The following is a 21,104-nucleotide window of genomic DNA, read 5'->3' as shown; positions in this document are numbered from 1 at the left end:
AGACGAATGCAGGCATGGGGAGATCTCTGACGCGTTATTTCTGCAGAGGAAGGCCCCTTCGAGGCCAGAGGATGGGGGCCAAATCGACTTTCGGCACCGAAGGGAGCAACCGAGATCGAAGTTTGGTTGCATTCACCTTATCGCCAGGTCATTCATCTGTAGCGTAACCCTTCGGCAGACCAAAGAAACCGGAAAGGGCGGCATGTTAACACATAGACACTGGCCGCACACGTACTGATAGTGATACTGGCTGACTTCCTTGTCTCTGTTCGTGACACTCCAATGGCTCGGGGGAGAATACGCCTGGCATCCCAGACGTATATTGCGCCGGCCGCGACTGTGTCGGCGAGTTCTTCTCGCGCTTGCCCGACCCAATCGGATCCTTGTGCAACCGTGCTCCTGCACTTGTCACACAATCTTGAAGAGCCCAGCCCGCGCCGAGCAGAAGTAAATGGCCGGCGAGTTTGGGGGCGACAAAGGGACGCCGCCTCAGTACCTGTCGCGGAAAAAATCCCAACATGCCTCGCTCATTTTTCCGAGCAAGCGTATTTGAACGCCCTCGTTCAAACGTTGTGGCTGAAGAGTCGGACGAGGAGAGGATCAGGTGGGTGACGCAGGTTACAGACAGGATCGCTCAGGATGAGTGCAGATGCACTGCGAAATTCTGTAACATGCCCCAAAAACACTGTCTTGGGGGCAAGCAGATACCGCGATTGGCCGTGCAACTGGCCGTGATGGATTTTGAGACTGAGGCTGGGATTGAGATGGAGGACTGGGTGAAATGACAGCACTCGGGTCAAGTACGGTAGGAGTGTAGATGGATGGCAGTTGCTGTCTGTGGAAAACGAAACGCAGCCCCCCCCCCTGTCGCTTTGGTTAGCTGTCCCCCCCCGCACCAAAATTTGGCTGTGGAAACGAAATACGCACCAAGATTACTAAAGATACCCTTATTAACGCCACCACGCACCTAATTTAGCAAAAGAAAAGTCGTTATAAGTCCATTTTGCATATATTTTTAGAATGATTGGAAGTAGTAAAATTAACTTAAGCTTATTACGTTAAGGGGCATACACTCTACTAGCCTTGGCCTAAGGTAATTATAGCCTACCTAGATTAGCTAGTAACTGTTATGGGCTCGGCCCCAAAGGGGCTGCAGGCTGGCTAGCGCCTTCTCCCATAAGCTGCAAAGCAGCAACCTTTTAACTAAGCCAAAAGGTACGTAATAATCCAAGCTCCCTTGGATTATCTAGCCACACTATATAAGGCTTGGGCTTCCAGCCCAAGCCCATTACAGTAACTTATTCTAATAGCCCTTAAAAAGCAAAAACCCAGCTATTATAACCATATACCTATTTATAACGCTAAGTTATTTACTTTATTAATAAAGCACTTATTAATTAATTAATAATATTATTATATATAAAGAAGCTAATAATAAAGGTAAAAGCTATTATTGCTATAAAATAAAAACTAGCAACTTAATTAAAGCTTTTATAAGATAGGCAAATAGCTGCTTAACATGCTACTTAATATATTGCTAAGAATGCCAAAAAGGTTGCCCTTAAAGCTGTCCTTAATGAAAATAACGCTTTAAATAGCTTAAATAAAGCTAAGGGTATTTATATTAGCTAAGAAATATTAAGTATATTTAAACTATTATTATTAGCTAATAATGCTAAAAGTAGTAATATTAAGGAGCTAAAAAGCTATTTTTTGCTAAGAAAGTTATTAAGAAGAGCATTTTTAATATTATAAATAAAAGTTATTAATATAAAGGCTTCTTTAATGCTATTAATAAAATAATAAAGCTTTATATTTAATAATAATAAATATAAGGCTTTTAATATTAATTTATTACTTAAAGATTTTCTTTTTAAGATAAAAAATTAAGTTAAGGTTAAGCTTATTAATATAAAGGGTATAATGATTAAGCTATTATAAGTTTTATTTAAGGCAGGTTATTAGCTTTAAATAAGAATATTCTTAATTTAATTAGGTATGGTAAAAAGGATTAAAAGGCATTTAAAGAAAAAACTTCCTAGCAATAAGATTATAAAAATGCTCTCATTAAGCAAGGGTCCTTATTATCTTGTAATTATATATATTTATAAAGTAATACTCTTAGTAATGCAAATAATGCCTTATAATATTGCAATGCTAAGGCAACTAGGCATTAAGATCTTTAGGCTTCCCTTATTAGCAAGATTAATACCTAGCTTAGCAAACGATTTACCGGCAGCTAAGTGCTTAAAAAGCGTTCCTTTAGCAAGAAAATTACTATTGCCCTAAGGCCCTTAGGAAGGGTTAATTACTACCTATATGGTAATTATAATAAATAGCAATTAATTACCTTTCTTTAAGACCTATAAAAAGCTAACATAAACATAGCAATACTTTAAAAAACCTTATTATAAAGCTAATTATTGCTATTGCAATAAGAGGGATTCTTTATAATAATAATGCTATATTAAAAAGGATGGCATATATATAAATATTATTAATATTAATTTAAACCTATGGGTATAAGCGATAATTAATAGCAAGGCTGCCATTTAAGGGCCTTTAAAAAAGCTTTTTACTAAGTAAATAAAAGCTGCTAAAGCTAATAAAAGTAATAAGGAACTTAATAATAATAATATTAGCCTTATTATTATGGGCTAACCTTAAACTCGCAGAATAAAGATGCCTAAATAGAGTTAATATTTAAAGTGCAAAGGAAAAGGTTTACTTTCCATTTATACTTATATTAAAGCCTATTCTTATAAGGCTAAAGCCCGCTAATTAATTACTATAAGCATAAACCTAAACCATAATATATCCTCTTTCCTTAGGTTAAAGCTGCAAAGGGGCCTTTTTAAGAAGTTAACTATATAATAAAAAATAAAAAAGGCATTGCTTTAATCATAAATTAAATATTACCTTCTACCTAACTATTTAATTAACCTACAATGCTTTAACTACGCTATTAGGCCAACCCATATTATATATATATTTTTATCCTTTCCATACCCTATAATTTAATATATTAACTAAAGTAAGCTAATAAAAGATAATTATTTAAATGCAAGCTAACGGCTAAATTAACAGCATTTCTAAGATCCTCCAATCCATGCCTTTTATATAAGCTCCCTTACCCAAAGCCTTAAGGCCGTGGACTTATTATATAACCTACAATTAATTAACATTTAATCATAAACAATTTGCTCCATTAATGAAAAATTCCTAGGCCCTAAAAGTTCTATAGCGCCAAACCAGCTAGCATTAGCTAGCCTACTCTAAGCCCAGGCTAATACTAAGCTAACATTACTTTAAGCCCCACCCTATAAAAAAAAAATTTATATACTAAAAACAACCTTAATTAAGCGCCTTTCCCTTGCTAAGCCCAATCAATAATAGCTACATATAAGTTCTTCCGCGGCGATTTAAGCAGTTATATTTATAGTAATCAAGCTGGCTATAAGCATAATACTTAACTTTCCCTGCTAAGATTGCCATAATATTAATATTCATTACTTTGCCATTCTAAGATTAAGTATTATCCTTTGCTATTATAACGCTAAAAACATCCTTATATTACTATAAGGTAAAGCAAAATGCCTTAAATATCTTTAACTACTCCTTGTAATTAAGTCTTAACTTTATTAAAGCGATAAATTTATTAGCTATAAATAATATTTTATAATTATTTAGCTAAGCTTAAGCCCTAGCTATATAAGAAAGCTAATTAAAGTAAGCAAGAAAATCTATTATCCCCTCCTTATAACATTGCCACAACGCAATTAAGCTAAGCTTAATATACCTTTACTTAAAAAAATTCCTAAATGCAAAGCAAACCCTTTTTAAGAAGCTTTCCAGCTACCCCTTAAATATCTTTATAGAATTAATATAAAGTAAAAATTAATTACAAAAAGTTCTTAACTAGCTAAATATATAAAAGAATTAAGCTTCTTTAATGCTAATTACCTCCCTATTTATTATAAACTTAACTCTTATTTCTATTAGCTAAGTTACTAAACTTTCCCAAAATAAAAGCTCTTTAAAATAAAGAAGGGCTTAATGGGCTATTATTATTCCTTTTAAATCTTATTATATCAAGTTTTATACAATTATACTATAAATTTATAATGCAAGAGGACTTTAAATATATATTATAAGTTAACTTTAAACTTACAAAATAAAAGTGCCTAAATAAAGTTAATATTTAAAGTATAAAGGAGAAGGTTTACTTCCTGTTTATACTCGCGTTAAAGCCTATTCTTATAAGGCCAAAGCCTGCTAACTAATTACTATAGGCACAAGCCTAAACCATAACACTTATATATAAATAAAAAAAGCTTAAAAAGGGCAATAAGTAAAAGGAAAGTAGCATTAATATAATAATTAATCTATTAATTAATCTTCACGCCCCTAGCTTTATATATAAGCACTTAATAATGCTATTGCCAACATCATTAGCGCCTTTATTAATGCCTTTATTAACATACCCATTAAAGGGCTTTAAAGGGCTGTTAGCATTATTAACGCTAGCAGCTTTTCATTTAAGCAGCCTTATATGTTATTATTAACTACTTATACTTTTATTATTATCGCTATAAGTACTTAATAATTAAAAGGCTCTTAGTAAAGACTTTATATTTAAGGCTTTATAAAAGCATTTTTATATATTAATAAAGAAAAGGTAATTAATAAAGTTGCAAAAGGTAATAAAGCGTAAAGGCATTAATTTCTAAGCTTTATACTTAAAGAAGGACATTTAGTTTAATAAAAAGGGCTTAAATAGTATTAAATTAATTAAAAGGCTTATAAAGCTATATTTAAAGAAAAGAAAGAACTTTTTTAAGCTTTTTAAAAGCAATAAGAAGGAGGAGGACTTACTATTATTATTAATGCCAACGTAGGATGAAAATCATAATTTCCAATAAGCAAGAAGCCCTTTAACGTTAATTAATAATGCATTAATATTAAAAAGTAAATTTAAGGCATTTTTTAATGAATTTTAAGCATTTAATTAATATTATTTATAAAAGAAAAAGTAATATAATTAGCAAAAGAGTTAATAAAGTAATTATATATAAAAAAAAGTATTTATTTAAGTATTTAAAAAGTTAATTAAGAAAATTAAGTATATCTCTCATAATAAATTATTAGCTATCCCTTTTTAATTATTTTAATAATACTCTTTTTTTACTAACTTACTTATTATTAAAAAACTTACCATAAATAACCTTATTATAACATTCTTTCCTTCTTATTAACGCTACTTCTTTTACCCTTTTTTTAATTATATAGCATCTTTATTACCCTTTATTATCATTATTACCCTTAAATCTCTTTTCTAGCATATATATATAATAAAAATATCCCTTAATTGCCTTTATACGCTAGCTAACCTCTTAAGCGCTTAAATATAAAAAACTTATAAATTTCTTATTACTATTATAATTATTTATCTTATATTAATATTAATAATAAATATGCTTTTTTAAATCTTTAAAATATGCCTTAATTAAGTTAAAATTAAGGGAATATAGCAATAAATATACTAGCTAAATACCCCTTACCTTAATAACTATATAAATAGCGCAATTATAATGCTATAAAGCATTATTTATTATAAGGATTAACTAAGAGCTTAAATAAGCATTTATTTAAGGGAAAACCTTTTTAAGAAGCTATATTAAAAAGAACTTCTTTATTATATACCCCTTATATATTATAATATTAAAAAAACCGTTAATTATAATTATTAATAATAAATAAAAGTAAGTACCTTACTTAAGAAAACTCTTAACTTAAAAAGTATATCTTAATAATACTTAGCCTATTTTTCTTATATTATTATGCTTATTAAGTTTTAATTTATTATAAAAAATAAATATTTTAATAATATACTATGGCTTAAAGATCTTAAAAAGGTAATAGCTTTAAAGGTCCTTATTATGCTATTAAGTTAATATATATACTTGCTTATTAATTTAATTATATGCCTTAAGGGCCTTTGCAATAATTAATATAATAATATTAATTTAGCATGCCTTAGCAAGAAAGCATTCCATTTTATTAAAATATATATTTAACTTATTAAGGAAAAGATTTTTAAGCTCTTATATGGTAATAAAAGGGCATTAATAATGCTTAGCAAGCTTATTATACTAAAAAACATTATATACCTTTAAAGCTTATTGCTTTAATTTAATAGCATTTAATGGCAATGATAAGGGCACGCTTAGCGCTATAATATTTATAATTATAACCCTTTTTTAATATTGCTAAATTATTAATTTATTATATTAAAATTTAACTTGCAATTACTTATTTAATAGCAATGAGTTTAAGCATAAATAAAATTGCAATATTTATAGTTATATAAGGGTTAGCTGCATTATTATAGCCTCTTTTTTGCTAAATTAGGTATGCGGTAATGGCAAGGAGGTTATCCTTGGTAATCTTGGTGCATATTCCGCTTCCACAGCCAAATTTTAATGCAGGGGGAGACAGCTAACCAAAGCGACAGGGGGGGGGCTGCGTTTCGTTTTCCACAGACAGTGGCAGCGGGCCTACGCCTAGGAACCTACCCCGGGCAAGCACTCAGTAACGGGCAACGGTCTGTGCGCTCGAGTACTCGGGTGCATCCCCGAGTGCGTGACATCACCAACGCCGAGAGAAGCTCCCAAATTTCTTTCGCCGCATTCTGCCCCCAAAGCCAAACAGGACCGCCATATTCGCGACCAAACAAATCCATCTAGCCACAACACGCTCGCACACCACCACAGCAGCCATGGACCAAGTGTACGCCTTACCCACACCTCGCATTACCGCACTGTCGGATTGACACCCAGTAACTGACCACGTTCCTTGTCCGAACAGACTGGGAGGACTCAACGCCAACGAGCAGCGCGAGCTCGAGCAGCGCATGCAGAAGCGCCAGGTGAAGGAGTTTGTCGGTGTACGTCCTTCACCCCCTGGCCCCCAGGCAAACTGACTGACTGACTGACTGACTGACACCGGCCCTCTCCCCCCGTGTAGCTCTTCGGCAGCCTGGTCGACAACTGCTTCATGTCCTGCATCGACGACTTCACATCCAAGGCCGTCTCGTCGCGCGAGAATGGCTGCGTCGCCCGCTGCGTGGCAAAGACCATGGCCACACAGGCCCGCCTCGCCGAGCGCTTCCAGGAGCACAATGCCGAGATGTCCTCCAAGATGGGCGGGCAATAGGAGATCGACCGTCGCTGGGGAGCGGGGGAGCAGGCTCGGACGAGAGGGCAGGCAGGGAGCCCCGCGCGACAGCCGCGATCCTGACGGGTACGAGGATTTGGTCGCCCTGGGATGAGAGGCCATCGTGTCTTGGTTGGAAGGGCATAAGTATAGCTCATTATGCGATGCATACCACCGACAACGATGGGGTTCGGGCCTGGACATATGTATGCTGTGATTAACATTCGGGCTCGGTACTCTGGGGCTACGACGAGTTGTTCACTCATGAACATAACTCTATGAGCTACACCCCTTTACAATTATAGCCCGACGGGTCATCATTAGAGGGAGCTTTTTTCATGGCGATTGTGGTAACAGCGTAACTCAACCCAAATCGAAAATCACGAATGGGAAACTTTTTGACTTCTCAATGTTCTATATCATGGTATCAACTTTCCATCATGCTTGCCCGCTAGAATTTTGTCCGTCCAACGCCCATTAATGCCACAAGCCGAGTACAAGCACCAACTGGGGCAAGCTAAGAGTCGATTAGAATCGATTACTACGGCAAGCCTACTCCGTGTCCTCACCGAGCACCTCCTTTACAGTTTCCAGCAGGGACACCACCTTCTGCTCCAGCACACTGACGTCCTCGACCCCCGTCTTCATCGTCCTCCAGTCAGCCTCGCGCTGACCCAGGGGCAGTAGCCGCTCTCGCAGGATCTTCCGGCTCGTCAGCCAGTAGTCGACATTCTCGAGCACAGTGGCCGAGTCCCACAACACCTCCGGGATCTCGCGGTTGAATGCCGACCTGTATCTGCCCAACACCCGTGTCAGAAGGGCAAGAGAGTTGACCTCCGATACGCCGAGCAAGGTAACGTGATGAGAGTTCCCACGGGTCGTAGTCCTGCTCATCCCTGGAGCTTCTATGCGATCGACGCTGCTCTGCAAGAGATTGGGAAACTGATTGAGCACACAGGCAACCTCTGTGGCCACATTGGGGCCCAGACCCGGCGCTGACAGCACATTAAGCAGCAACGGCAGGATCCCCTTTGCCCAGATGTCGTAGCATCGTAGAGCCCCGATATTATCTGCGAATGGGGAGACATTCGGTCGTTGGATGTGAGTCGCGATGTTGGCCGACGTCAGCTGGCCGAGAAGACCGTCGGATGCGAGCTGTTCGGCGATGACAGGAACGTTGGATAATTGGACGAGGAACAAGATGCTGAGCTCGCCAAAGACAGGGTCACCCTTCACCGCTAATTTGTCCGCCCACGAGAGGAGGGATGTCGCAGCCTGCCCAACATCCTCGGAAACCATGATGTTGAGAACCTGGCCGGAGACTTGGTCAATGCCTGGCAAGCACAGACAAGCCTGCAGGATGGCAGTCAAGAGGGCCAGATCTTCAGGTAGGACCGTAACGACCGGGTCGTGGATAAGAGCCACTAGCGCCCGGAAGCCTTGAGCCACGACGCGGTGAAGAATATTCAGCACACACTGCAAGACCGCAACGATCTTATCATCGTCACCACTGATCTCTTGGGCTCGCTTGGTTTTGCCGGTCGCGCCAGCGTCGAGTTCTATTCCTTCAGCGGCGGGTGACGTCCGATAACCTCTCAGCACCACGTAGAGCATCCTCAACATCGTCCTCCAGTACTGAATCTGATCTGGGGTGAAGGGGTTGTCGATGCTATTGAGAGTCGTCCAAATGGTCTCCAGTAATTCAGCAATATCTTTTGCTTCAAGGGAAGCATCGGTCAGACGCTGCACGAGTACCATGGCCAGATTCGCACGGGATTGGGTGATCCTCTGGAAGATGCGTTCTGGCCCTTGGTTGCCCTGGTTGGAGACTAGGCACTGCTCCGTGACTTGCATCATCTGTTTGGTGATCAATTGTCCTTTTGGCAAGAGACAGCTACTCAGTTCTAGCAGCAAAAATTCCCAAGCGTGAAAGAGAGCCTGTACCCCGGATTAGTATGTGTGAACCTTTAAGAAACCGAGCCAAGACCGCTCGAAGATGCTACTTACTATCTGCGCGTCCACGAGAGAGAGGTTAAGATTGGCAGCCGCCATCTCGTGCCGGAAGCCGTTTCTCTCTCGTGGTCCGGCCCACCCTGGGTCAAACTTCAGCATCTTGTCTGCGAGGCCGAGAGCATAGTAATATTCGTCACCAAGTTCTCTCGGTGTCAATGGTGTCCGTTGGAAGCTCTCCAATGAGAAGCCTGGGTATTGCTTCGAGAAGTTCTTGAAGAAGTTGGCGTGCAGGGAGCTATTGTAGCCGGACACCGTTACACCCTCGCGCAGGTAGTAGTCGACGTCATTGACGAGCGCTTGAGCAAATTCCTCCTCCCGCCCTGTTTTCCGCAAGTGATAGAGATGCATTGCGAGCGCCTCTGCGATGTAGGCCGCGATACGAGCTTCATCACACGCCTGCCTGGGGTTGGTCTTCGCCGTCACAGATGCCGATTTGAGCTGACGGACGTAAGCTCGTAGCTCGGCCAAGCAGCTGTTATCCTCTTGAGACGCAAATACAGTCCACTGCCAGAAGTTATGGGCTGACGTTAGGAGATCTAAGATTGCTAGTGTCTCCGAGGTAGGCAACGTGCGAATGGATCGCAAGCGTGTCAAAGCGGTTATGAGGATGGAGTCCGGTGCCAGCTTGGACAGTTTACCCTCGCCGCCCAATGCTTCACGCGGGGTTTTGCCTGTCAAAAGGCAATTGGCCATCCAGTGTTGTCCATTGCGCATGATTGTAGAGAAGAATTTCCAGGTCTTCCCCGACACCGACGGTCTCTCGAAAGGCTTGTCCAACTGTGAAATCGCCTGCAAGAAGGAACGTGATATGTGGGAGCCCAAATATCCAAGCAGAGATGGTGCTTCCGTGTCTTCGCGACCAAGTCTCTCAGCCACCGCACCGAGCAGGGACAGCACTGAATTCTTGTAGGATGTATCCGTAGCACACAGGCGAGCCAGCAGTGACGAACACTTCAGGATTTGGTTCTCAATAGCAACTGACGGCTTTTCGAGAAGGTTTGCAACCCTAACAAGTGTCGTCGCAAAGTCCAGAACGACTATTTGACGTTTCGACACGATTTTCGCCCGTCTGGGGTATAGTGACGATTCTGGCATCCCAAGCGCGACGAGCATTGAGGAAAGAAGCGGCTGAAACCTAAGCGACGACGAAGTAGAGGACAGGAACCCCTCGACAATATGCCGTGCGGCAGGTTCCAAAAATGTCGCTAGGGCGCTGGACTTATTCGGGGCGCCAACGCCAAGCGAATATATGACAATGCTGTCCATCACTGGAATCAAATCTCCGATGAGGATGGACCTCTGGATTTCCGATGAGAAACGCCATGTCAGTGAGTTCTCGAGTATGTCGATAGCAGTATGAGCAATTGACAGGTAGACCTGGGTCATGTTTTTGTCAGAGGTACCTAGCCAGGGGTTCTCTTTGTCGGCTGAGCGCCCGCTGGCCTTACTGCCAACTGTCTTTTGAACGGTTCCCTTCATTCCATTTTCAACCAGGTTCGAAAAGAACTTAACCACCGTTGATAGGAGCTCGAATCTCTCATCCACAAGATCAAGCGTTCCAGTGATTCTTGACAGCCTTCCCGCCCTTGAATCGCTGATCAAAAGGTCACAGCGGTTCATGTATGACCACACACGGCCTGGGCAGATCGATAATGTGGAGTCCAAGAACTGCAGGCAAGTTGTCATGATGCGTATGTGAGAAGCCTCGAGGTTCGCCAATTCGCCGTCAACATAAGAGTCAAGGGTGTCACAGATGACACTGACGATATCTTTCGTACGCGGCAGCGCCCGACTGGCTTCTTGTAGTATGGCCAGCCCTGCTTCGCCGTCCGCAACCGACGACTTGCTCCTTGCAGACGCCTTTAAATTCTCGCAGCGGATCGCCGTTGCCAGGAGAGACACCGTCTCCGCGAGCTCATCAGCTTGAAGCGGGCCAAGTGCCAGCTCGTATGAATCAGGGGCCAGATTGGCTTCCAGTCGCTTGCCCAGCAAAGCAATGGTAGAATGCTCGAACTGGACCTGCGCAATGTGGCCGGTGTCGGAAGCAAGGTTTCCGTATGTCCCGGCAGGAATGCAAAAAGGCTCCTCTTCTCCAACGAGGCGCTTGCGATTGGGCGTTACAGCGAACAGTGGGAATTCTTGAGTAAGCTCCAGCTTGCCCAGTTCCTCCTCATCTGCCGTGAACTGCCAGTACGGATCGGGCAGGGGCATCGTCAGAGTCGGAGTCTTCAGAAGAGATTTCAGAATGAGACCCGAGCGATCGTCTTCAGCCAGGCATGTCGACAAAATCTTGCAAAGGCTGGTGAAGGGGAGAAATTCGTATGGGTATCTTTGCAAGGCTTGGAGAACGTAGAACTGAAGTATGAGCGGATCGTCAAGTGCCACGGCAACGACGTCTTCACTGAGTGGTAAAGACTTCCTGCTCTGGATGTCCCAGTATCCCTGGCCGGCTGAGAGTACAGCAAGTAACGTGGTGACAGGCTCAGAAATGTAGCCAGTCACTGGAAAGCTGATCTTCAGAAAGTCGAGAAGAACAAGGCGCACTCTTGAACCCAGAGACGGATGAAGGGCAGCATTCTGAGCCCAGCCCATGCTAAGAGCTATGTCGGTCATAAAGTCGTACAGCTGACCGCCGGCAGTCACAGCCCCAGCCATATTCTCAACCTCCTGCAAGTCCCATTGCAGCGAGTTTGAGGTGAAGGAAATTTCCAGAAACCGGTCATAGGACTGTGTCTCCATGGACACTACGCTTCCAGCAGACGAGCGCCTGCCCACTCCTGGACGTTCCTCGACATGCTCCAGTTCACGTTCAAATCCCTCCTGGGCCTGCCGATTTTGTTGCAGATCTCTCAGTTCAAGCCGCTCATGGTGCGAGCGTAGCATTCGCTGGAGGATAAGGGCCCAGGAAAAGATCACGGGCCCGGAAGTGAGCAGGCCTGCGTTGGCCGCGTTGACGACCGATTCGTGAATTTCCTTCAAGGTGGAGCCAGAAGTAAAGTAAGAATCTTCATTGGCCTGGAGCGATATCTCACCATCAAGGAACATTACAGCTCTAGCCAGATTGAGGATCCTCATAGAGATGATGCATACCAGGTGCTTTATAGGCTGTATCACTTCAGCTGTCAGCTCGTCGGACCCTTGCAGCTGGTCGAGAAAGCCGTATGCGTCGACGAATCTGAACCAATTGGAAACAATATCGGCGGAAAGGAAGGTCGGCGAGAGGTCGATGATCCGGAACATCGATGCCAGGAGATGCAATGTCTCTGTAAGAGACGCCCTTGTCCAGATAAGCTCCAGCTCTTCGGATAGAATATTCACATCCTTGAATGCGGCCGGCGAATGAGCGTCCGGATCTGCGAGGCACTCGGGGGCCAGTTCAAGATATGTGGAAACAAGCTTCTCAAGCGAGCGTGTGTCGCTCCTCACATCCCCTGGTTGCTTTTGGCCGAAGACGGCCATGAGCACCTGCGCAGATAGTTCTGCCTTCGCTGCATCCGTGTCCGGGGATGTCTCGTTCAAGGTCAGGGTGAGAATCCCATTGACAAAAGCCATGAAATAGCGCCGCTCCGACAGGCACAGATCAACAAGACGGCGGCGTCTGCCTGCCTGGGTGTTGAAGTCGACCCATATAGCGTCAGCATCGGCCGTGTCGGCCGCGTTGACGAAGGCCAGGAGTGTGTTTGCTTGCTTTCCATCGGCCCCAACGGCCTGGTGGAGATTTATTATGTCCTGAGTGGAAAATGGCCCGGCTAGGTGACTCTGCGGCCTGCTCTGGAACTCGATGACGACGATGCGCAAAGCTGCGACCTCGTTGATGCCGAAGCTGCTGCTCAACCACAACGAGTCCTCCTTGATGGCCTTGATGTCATACTTCTCATTAGGTGTCGGAGTGACATGTATGGCGGCGGTCTTGGTCTCGAACTCGGATTTGGACTGAGGAGTAGGCTTGGCAAATGCATTGGCGGGAGACCGGACCAGGTCTGTCACGAAGCTGTCTTGGAGAAAGTCTTTCACACATTGGCTGGTGAGGCGATCGGTGGAGGCATCTTGGAGAGCTGAGGCGACCAATCTCCAGGACCTACGGAATCATCATGGTCAGTTTTTCCCTCTCTGCTTCCTCGCGTGATTCAGTTCCGGCTTGGGCTGAGGTATGCTGTGCTGGGGCTGCGCTGCGCTGCGCTATGTTGAGCTGTTGACATACAAGACCAACTTGTTGCCCTTCAGGCACTCGTCCAGGGAAGGGAAATAGACGCCATTTGGGGGCGAAGCCATGGTCGCAAGGCTCAGCAAGCAATGCGCAAAAGCCTCTGAGGTGCGATCATCGACAACAAGAGAGGCAGTGCCAAGGTGTCGTCGGAGCTGAGGGCTGGGAGAGTTGGGCTCGCGATGTGAGGTGAGGTTTGGATGTTGGCAGACGCGCCAGAGACCGTGTAGGCTATTGTTACCGTAGCTTGGTCCAACGCCTGCGCAGTTCTCAAAATGTTAGCTGCCGCATCCTTGTCCCGTCAGAGCTGGGGAATGGGGAAGGCAGCCTATCAGACAGCAGCCAGCACCCGCAGCAGAGAAGACGGACCCTTGGCACGCCTCGCAGCACTGAGATTTGGCCTGCAGGGATCGCCAGTCGCCGTTCCGGCACCGACGCCCAGGTCCCCAAGATTTGACTCCCGGAAGGCCACGATCTAGAACTCCAGCCGCTCACCCACTTTGATAACCTTATGTGCTTTCAGACTGTCTACTTTGCTACTCTGGAGAGGTTCGACTGCCAGCCATTCACCCAACAAAGACAGGCTGAGCGAAGACGGGTCCTCTGATATCGCCTCAAGTCCCCTAGGCCGTCGCCATTTGGCACTTGCACTTGACCTGCCGACAGGAGGGGTGGCTGACTCACCTGGGTGTGCTCAGTGAAAACGGTTGCCCTTACACATTTGTGTTTCCTCAAGTCTTCACCCTCCGACTCCTCCGGCGCTTCTTCCTCATCTTGTCTTTTCAAGGATCTCAACATGGCTTCATTGGACATAATTGACCACTCTCCTCATCATCCGCAGCCCTCCGCCGCTGTGCCCACCGCCTCCAATCTCGTCCTCATTGACAACTATGACTCCTTCACGTACAATGTGTACCAGTACCTAGTCCTAGAGGGTGCTACTGTCACGGTTTTTCGCAATGATCAGATCTCTCTTGAAGAACTCATCGCCAAGAAGCCCACGCAGCTCGTCGTCAGCCCCGGGCCGGGCCACCCTCGCACAGATTCAGGCGTGAGCAGAGATGCCATCCGCCATTTTGCCGGCAAGATCCCCATCTTTGGCGTGTGCATGGGGCAGTGAGTCTACCCCAACCACCTGGTCACCTCTCAACTCTTCGTTGACCGACGATGCAGGCAATGTATACTAGATGTGTACGGTGGCGACGTCAGCCAGACCGGCGAGATTCTGCACGGCAAAACCTCGCCTCTAGTTCACGACTCCAAGGGCGTCTATCGCGGCATGTCTCAGGATCTTCCGGTCACGAGATACCATTCTCTTGCTGGGACTCATGTGTCAATCCCAGACTGCCTCGAAGTGACCTCGTGGATTGCCAAGGAGGACGGCTCAAAAGGTGTCATTATGGGCGTTCGCCACAAGGAGTTCACAATCGAGGGTGTTCAATTCCACCCAGAGAGTATTCTCTCTGCCGATGGACGGACTATGTTCAAGAATTTCCTGCTGACCCAGGGCGGTAACTGGAAGGGAGACCAAGAGCTCCGCAAGGATGCAGTGACAAATGGCGCGCAGAATCCAGGAAGCGCACCAAAAAAAAACAATATTCTGCAGCAAATATACGCTCACCGTAAAGCGGCCGTTGCGGCGCAGAAGCAGATACCATCCCAAAGGCCTGCGGACCTCCAAGCCGCCTACGACCTCAACTGCGCTCCACCACAGATCCCGTTCGTCGACCGCCTGCGACAGACTCCTTTCGACATCTCGCTGCTGGCGGAGATCAAGAGGGGCTCACCCTCGAAAGGCGTCTTCGCTCTCGATATCAACGCGCCGGCACAAGCAAAGAAGTACGCACTGGCGGGTGCAAGTGTCATTTCGGTCCTGACGGAGCCTGAGTGGTTCAAGGGCAGCATCGAAGACCTGCGTGTAGCGCGTCAGGCCCTTGAGGGTATGCCCAACCGACCTGCCATTCTTCGGAAGGAGTTCGTCTTCGAAGAGTACCAGATCCTCGAAGCGCGTCTTGCCGGGGCCGATACCATCCTCTTGATTGTGAAGATGCTTGACGCAGAGCTTCTCGAGAGGCTGTACAAGTACTCCCTCTCGCTGGGAATGGAGCCACTGGTCGAGGTGCAGAACGCCGAGGAAATGACGACTGCCATCAAGCTTGGTGCGAAGGTGGTTGGCGTGAACAACCGCAATCTCGAAACCTTTGAAGTCGACCTGCGTACCACGAGGAGTTTGCGGGGCATGGTACCCGAGGATGTCATAATCTGCGCCCTCAGCGGTATCAACACCCACGCGGACGTCCAGGACTGCAAGAATGACGGCGTGAATGCCATCCTTGTTGGCGAGGCCATCATGCGAGCTCCCGACACAGCCAAGTTCATCCAGGAATTATGTTCAGGTACCACGACGCTCTCCCCTAAAGTCGAGACTCAACCGCTGATTGTGAAGATCTGCGGAACCCGTAGCGCCGAAGCTGCCGCCGAAGCCATCGAGGCTGGGGCTGACTTGATCGGCATGATCTTGGTACCTGGGACCAAACGTTGCGTATCGCACGAGACCGCCCTAGCCATCTCGAAGGCAGTCCAGGACAGTCGCTCTCGCGGGCAATCAGCACAGCCGGAACTTCCACCAGATGAGGCTCAAGATTTCTTTGCAGGGGCCAAGCGTACCTTGACTGGCAAGGGCGCCTCACTTGTTGGCGTTTTCATGAACCAGCCTCTGCAAGAGATCCTCGAGAAGCAGATACTGTATGGCTTGGACGTTGTTCAACTTCACGGCAGAGAGCCTGTTGAGTGGGCCCATCTTATACCTGTTCCCGTCATTCGGAAGTTTCAACCCGGCGAACCTGGACTAGGGCTCCGTGGGTACCACACCATTCCCTTGTTGGACTCTGGCTCGGGTTCTGGTCAACAACTCGACCATGCCGCCGTTCGGAAGGACCTGGAGAAGGATGAGAACTTGGGCGTCCTATTTGCCGGTGGATTGAACCCGGACAATGTTGCCAAGTCAGTGTCTGCCATAGGTCCTCTCTCGGCTAGGATTGTGGGCGTCGATGTGAGCAGCGGTGTTGAAGAGGCTGGCCAACAAAGTATAGACAAAATCAGGGCATTTGTCAAAGCTGCCAAGTCCATCAGATAGACTAGGCTCCACTAGCGCTCGGTCTGCGAGTTGATGTTCGAGGACAGTGTTCACAATGCGATGCACGCCCACCTACCCACCTGCCGCCTCCCCGCATTGCTGCATTGCCGCTGATTTCGATGCCTTCTTCGCGTTCACGAATTCTGAATGGACTTCAAGATGACCCAAAACATTGTGGCTGTGGCGCAGCCGAAGTATATTGTACCCCCGGCATTGTTCTAGGCGTGGCTTGATTATGCTCCGAGGCTTCTGCGACTCTCCAAATCGGGTGATGGCGATGCCGTTGATAGCGTTCCACTTACAAGCCGGGCCAAACGGACCGTGAACTATTGGGGTCAAGAGCATCGAACACCTGCGCGACGCCCGGCTCATGAGGACGAACGCCCCGACAGGAATGCACTTGTTGATTCCGCGGCGGTTTTCCCGGGTCATTCCTCATTGGTAAGCCTCCACTTGCCCAAAGCCGGTGGAGGATGAGGTTCACACTTCGTTTCAGCCAGGTCAGGGAAGCCTCCCCGACTCATGGAGAGACAGTACGCATAATGCTTGACCATCTACACCTCCAACCATCTGTGCTCTTGGAATGCAATCCCACAACATTCTGATGCAAAGAGCCGTGATCCTAAGCGCGGACATATACCGTTCCCCGAATCCGATGTGGGCACTTGTACACTCGTCGTCTCTCCTTGGCCCGAGCCCCTGCACCCAGCTTGCTGCATTGATCCGCCTGCTTGGCTTATGCCTGTCTCGAGCCATAGAGGAGCTTACTACATGGACTATCAGCTTGGGCGTTCGACAGCTTGTGAAAGCGAGATGGGACCGTATTCGGGTCCCTGTCCCTATGAGTTACAACTATGCTCGCATACTTGGTACGACATATGAGCTTCAGCATAGTGTCACACCTGTCTACATGCGGCATCGCTCAACGCCCTCCGCTGCTTGTCGGGGTCCGGGCAAACACCGCGGAATCTATGGAAGCTTCCGCCTCGAGCTCCAAGCCGCGACGTCTGACACGATGGCACTCATTCATGCGTTGGGCGGGGAGGTAGCTGTAGCTCCATGATATAAAGGCACAGCTCTGCTCCCTCTTGGGGCAGCTTGAAGACCAGCTCATCAACAACAACCGCCTCAGATCCTACAGTCTCAGCTCTCTTCACACACCTTCACAATAACAGTACTTCCCGGAGAAGTCAAACCACCACCACTTATCAAGATGTCGACCTTTGTGAGCATTGGATGGATTCCCCTGGTGAAGGATGCCGACAGCAGCTCCGCGGTGGCCAGCCTCAAGGGTCTGAAGGACCAGAAGCTGGCGACTCCAGGTCTTGAGCACGCTTACTACGGCACACCGACCGACCCCAACGAGCCCAAGGCTGCCGAGATCATAGATGGTGAGTTCCCATGATGGACGGTCCAGCTCCTCTTCACTGGTAACTGACCTACTACAACAGTCTGGGCTTCTCCGGACGCGGCCAAGGCATTCGGCGCAAGCTCCCATATCGCGGAGGTCAAGAAGCTGTTCGACTCAATCACTGACACGTCCAACCCGAAGGCCCGCCCCGTCCACAACCTCTTCACCCTCAACGGCGACTTCGTCAAGGTTGCCGAGTCCCCCGTGACGCAGATCGCGGCCACTTTTGTGCCCACCTCGGTCAGCACCGCCGACTTCGAGGCCGCCTTCAACGAGGTCTTGAAGGCAGGCGGTGCGCCGCCTGATGGGTTCATTGCAGGGGCTCACGGATGGAGCCTTGAGGAAATCGATCACCCTGAGGCGGGCAAGGCCAAGGTGTTCCTGGCGACGAGCGGATGGGCGAGTGACGAGAAGGCCAAGGCGGCCAGCGCGGGAGCGGAGAAGACCTTTGAGCCGTTGAAGAAGTTCACCGAGCACCACCATGTGCGCACCACCGTCCTCACCAAGGAGAAGTAAGCTGGTAGCTCTATAGGTCATTCTCTGGGAAGATCTGGTTCAGCAATTCTGGGAAAGCGACAGACATTCACAGGTTACGTATGCACCGTACACTCACCTGTGGATTGGTATCAAAATTATAACGTGCCATATGAGCATCTTCTCCGGAGCTCTGAGGCTTCCTTCCGAACGTGTCGTGAACCGGGCAAGTTGGTCAGCATCTTTTGTGTCAAACGGTCTAAGAAAGCCTTCTCACCTTTCTCTCTTCGGAGCGCGGTTGCTCTAAGCTTCGGTGGACTGAACGCGCCTCGTTTCCCAGCTTGAATGTGGCCCAGACTACTGAACAGAAACATTCCCTTTATCCTGCCAGTGTTCGGCTCTGGCTCAAGTTTTCCAAGTCAGACTCAGGCATTCGCGACTGGCTGACCGTCTCTCATGTCAATGGCACTCTTTCCTGACCTTGTGCTCCTTCCAGCCATCACCTGAAGAAAAAGACCAGCATCCGCCCTCAACATCTCTTCTGACTGCGCTGGCATCATTCTGCAGGCACTCGGAGCATTTTTGGCGTTTGCTGTCTGCCCTGCAAGCCCAGCATCTTCTCTACCGGCAGCTGTCTCACCCAGGTCGTCTTTCTTGCTTCCCTACATCGAATTTCGGGTCAGAGAACCTTTTCTCTTCCAGATACTTCCCCATAGCTTCGTCCTTGACTCCACAAGCGGTCCTCACCCTCACACATTCCAGCAAGTCCCAACATTCCCCCTGGATCATATCGGTCTCAATGGTTCTGTGAACCTTGCAGCTTCCCAACTTGGCTTTCCGTCGTCCGGAATCCTCTTCAGCACACGAGGTGCCCGTACGGTTCCATTGCCTCTTTGCTCTCGCTTGATTGAGCAACCAATCACATAAGCCCTCGCCCCGTTCCCACACAGCATGCATCATCACCTCGACGGCGTCGTCGTGTGCATTTGGTGACCCACGCTTCGACAAAGACAACAATCGACACATCCGTGACCAATTCACCGAGGAGAACGTCAGCAGATGGCTGAAGTACCGCGGCGGCAAGCTCGTTGACGAAGTCACCAAGGCTACCACTCATCTAATCTGCTCCAGAGCTACCTTCAACAAAAAGGGCAACCCAAAGGGTAAGTTTTCCGGCCTGCTTGTGTCGAGCTATCTCTGTTTTTGAGCCGGCGAATGTTTGTTGAGCATCATCTGACCATGTTTAAACACACGTACAGTCAAGGCGGCTCGGAAGTATGGGTGCGAAATCGTCACTTACGAGTGGCTGACTGACACATTCCAGCTGTGGGACTACCAAAGGAAAAAAGCCCCGCCCAGTCTTTATCACCCCGCAAAGCCTCGCGATGGCGATGCCATATCAAATCTTTTCATAAAGAGCGAGACGAAACCTAAAGCTGCGAAGAAGGAGTCACCTGCTGCAACGGATGCCACTGCTGTGAAGCACGATGATGATGCCCGAGCCGCAGAAGAAGTTGCCGAAACTGGGATGAAGCGCTTAGCTATCTCCGAAGAGAAAGACTCTCAAACGGGCTCCGAAGAGAAAGACCGTCATAACGTCTCTGAATCTGGAGAGGAAAAAGACACAAAAGTAACTGATGACATGGAGGGAGCAAGCACGCCCGTCAGCAAAGAGAGCGGCAAGCCGACTGGGAAGCCGGAGAAGAATGCAAAAGTCACGGTTGAGCAGCCTCCCGTTGACCTCAGCCTCTATGTCATCTGCAAAGACGAGTCCGGTCTACACCAGATTGAGGTTTGGAAACCTGACAGGCATGGAAACCGGCGAGGCTGCCGATGGGTCCTCGAGCTGTACGAGTCGAAGTCAGAACCGAAGACGTACTTGTTCGGCGCAAGGAAGTACCCGATGCAAGGCTCTAGCGCTTGTACCACGCGCTTCTCAAGCGAGGCTTCTGGAGACAAGAGGCATGAGTTCAAAAAGTACAGATCTTCGTTTCGGCAATGCACGGGGGTCCGCTGGAACCAAAGGGACTCGATGCCTAGCAAGGGGCCGTTTTACTATCGGTTCCCAGTTGTCCCGGGAAACAAGATTGGAAGTGCCAGCCACGAGAATAAGTCGAAAGAGCTTGGAGGAGAGAAAGTACAAACGACAAGCCACGTGGCCGACCACCGCGATCACGAGGCTTCTTCCAAGAGGAAAAGGACTTTCTCAGAGGAACGACCGGCCAAAGCCTTCAAGGTAACAAAGCCTTCGGTCGCCAGCAACTCGGCCAAGGGCACCAATGGGGGGTCCAAGACCGTTCAAACTTGATTTGACCCAGCGTGGTAACGTGAGCGGAGTGTGTCTAATCACTCATCATCGGATTGCTCGTTTCTCCCATGCTTTTGCTTCCAGTTTCGACTGAATGGTCGGTAAGATCTGGCCAGTCTCTAGGGCATGTTGGAGGAGCAGAGGCGCCTAGACGGGAATAAGTCGCCTCACGGCCACAGTGCAGTCTTTTGCTTTTCTCTCCATGCGCGACTCCACGAGCAAGGCGCATGCGCTGGTGCTGGATGAAACGGGGTACGGCGATGGCTTTTTTGAGAACCATGATTAATTGGGTGGTGCCTTGGGTTGGTCGGTGGGTGTATACATGATCGACGGGACGCATGTG

General features: G+C 47.3%; 4 protein-coding genes across 4 annotated transcripts; 3 read left to right on the top strand and 1 right to left on the bottom strand.

Annotated features, from left to right (window-relative positions):
- Positions 1–6,778: 6,778 nt before the first annotated feature.
- On the top strand, positions 6,779–7,215 carry INS49_006481 (uncharacterized protein; the record flags this gene model as incomplete). Its single annotated transcript, XM_043167253.1, has 3 exons — positions 6,779–6,822; positions 6,868–6,946; positions 7,027–7,215. 3 exons carry the CDS (start codon positions 6,779–6,781, stop codon positions 7,213–7,215), a joined length of 312 nt encoding a protein of 103 aa, XP_043028397.1.
- Positions 7,216–7,767: 552 nt separating this feature from the next.
- Positions 7,768–13,500, bottom strand: INS49_006480 (uncharacterized protein; the record flags this gene model as incomplete). Its single annotated transcript, XM_043167252.1, has 3 exons — positions 7,768–9,072; positions 9,223–13,219; positions 13,430–13,500. The coding sequence occupies 3 exons, from the start codon at positions 13,498–13,500 to the stop codon at positions 7,768–7,770; spliced, it is 5,373 nt and encodes a 1,790-aa protein (XP_043028396.1).
- A 728-nt stretch (positions 13,501–14,228) lies between these two features.
- INS49_006479 (uncharacterized protein) lies at positions 14,229–16,568 on the top strand (the record flags this gene model as incomplete). Its single annotated transcript, XM_043167251.1, has 2 exons — positions 14,229–14,548; positions 14,606–16,568. The coding sequence occupies 2 exons, from the start codon at positions 14,229–14,231 to the stop codon at positions 16,566–16,568; spliced, it is 2,283 nt and encodes a 760-aa protein (XP_043028395.1).
- A 1,213-nt stretch (positions 16,569–17,781) lies between these two features.
- INS49_006478 (uncharacterized protein) lies at positions 17,782–20,761 on the top strand (the record flags this gene model as incomplete). Its single annotated transcript, XM_043167250.1, has 5 exons — positions 17,782–17,959; positions 18,020–18,491; positions 18,822–18,871; positions 19,404–19,616; positions 19,713–20,761. The coding sequence occupies 5 exons, from the start codon at positions 17,782–17,784 to the stop codon at positions 20,759–20,761; spliced, it is 1,962 nt and encodes a 653-aa protein (XP_043028394.1).
- Between the last annotated feature and the right edge of the window lie 343 nt (positions 20,762–21,104).

Source organism: Diaporthe citri (assembly GCF_014595645.1).
Source record: "Diaporthe citri strain NFHF-8-4 chromosome Unknown scaffold_2, whole genome shotgun sequence".
NCBI lineage: Eukaryota > Fungi > Ascomycota > Sordariomycetes > Diaporthales > Diaporthaceae > Diaporthe > Diaporthe citri.
The sequence above is the reverse complement of the archived record's forward strand: the minus strand, read 5'-3'. Positions and strand labels throughout refer to the sequence as shown.